At 57.4% G+C, this 920-nt stretch overlaps 1 protein-coding gene across 1 annotated transcript in view; it reads left to right on the forward strand.

The window, feature by feature from the left end:
• The window catches only part of DPYSL4 (dihydropyrimidinase like 4), a gene marked incomplete at its 3' end in the record, with an annotated part of 33,495 nt that overhangs the window by 12,330 nt on the left and 20,245 nt on the right, over nt 1-920 (forward strand). The window contains exons 5-6 of the mRNA XM_009637360.1: nt 656-717; nt 821-901. Of these exons, the coding sequence (XP_009635655.1) occupies nt 656-717; nt 821-901 (143 nt within the window). The remainder of the gene's footprint in view (nt 1-655; nt 718-820; nt 902-920) is intronic.

A 920-nucleotide genomic window follows, 5' to 3' on the forward strand; every position in this document is an offset into this window, starting at 1 on the left:
CCGGCTATTTTTCATACGTACGTACACGTGAGACACAGTTTATGTGTAATTTGGTCGTAGTTTGGGATTAGTCGTTGCCTCGATCCATATAAAATAGAGTAGCAATTCCCCGGCTTTGACCCGGTGCTTCCTCGATCATCCTTTACGTTGGGTAGAAATGATGGATATCAGGACGCGTGCGTGCTGCCTGCAGAGCACCGCCCCTGAGCAGCAGGGCTCCAAATGACCCCGCGCTCACGGCAGAGAGGCTCGGCTCCTGCTGGTGTTTGGTCTTGGCGCTAAAACACCAACTCAAAGGCAATTATGAGAAGGAAGCTGAGGATAAACCATAAACTGAAACCACCACGGGAGGGGAGACGCAGACGGGGAGCAATGCGTTTGATTCCGTGCATTCGGAGCAAGTCACCTAAAGCCAGAAGTGGGCTGGGGGTTGGGGGGTTTTGGGTGCGATGCATCCAGGGGCAGGGGTGTCTTGTCTTCCGTGGCTCCCAGGCTTTGGGGTTCGGTTCTTGCGGGGTCAGTTCCCGTTTCAGCCCTTTGCCTTGCTCCGCTTTCAGGCCAACCCTCCCCCCCGCAGCTCAAACCCCCCCCTGCTCAGCCCGCGCGGAGTTCTTGGCCGCGACAGCAAACCCACGTGCCATTTCCTCTTCTCCAGGTGTGAACTCCTTCCTGGTGTTCATGGCCTACAAAGACAAGCTGCAGTGCACCGATGCCCAGGTAACCGAGCCAGCCGGCGCGGCGCCCAGCGAACGCCGTCACCCGCCCTCTGGGCGCGGGCTGGGGCTTCTCTGACGGGGGGCACCCCGCTGTCTCTTGGCAGATGTACGAAATATTCTGCATTATTCGAGACCTGGGGGCCATTGCCCAAGTGCATGCTGAAAACGGCGACATCATCGATGAGGTACAGTATTTCTGTCCCT

Source organism: Egretta garzetta, unplaced genomic scaffold (genome assembly GCF_000687185.1).
Source record: "Egretta garzetta isolate BGI_Z169 unplaced genomic scaffold, ASM68718v1 scaffold164, whole genome shotgun sequence".
NCBI classification, from domain to species: Eukaryota; Metazoa; Chordata; class Aves; order Pelecaniformes; family Ardeidae; genus Egretta; species Egretta garzetta.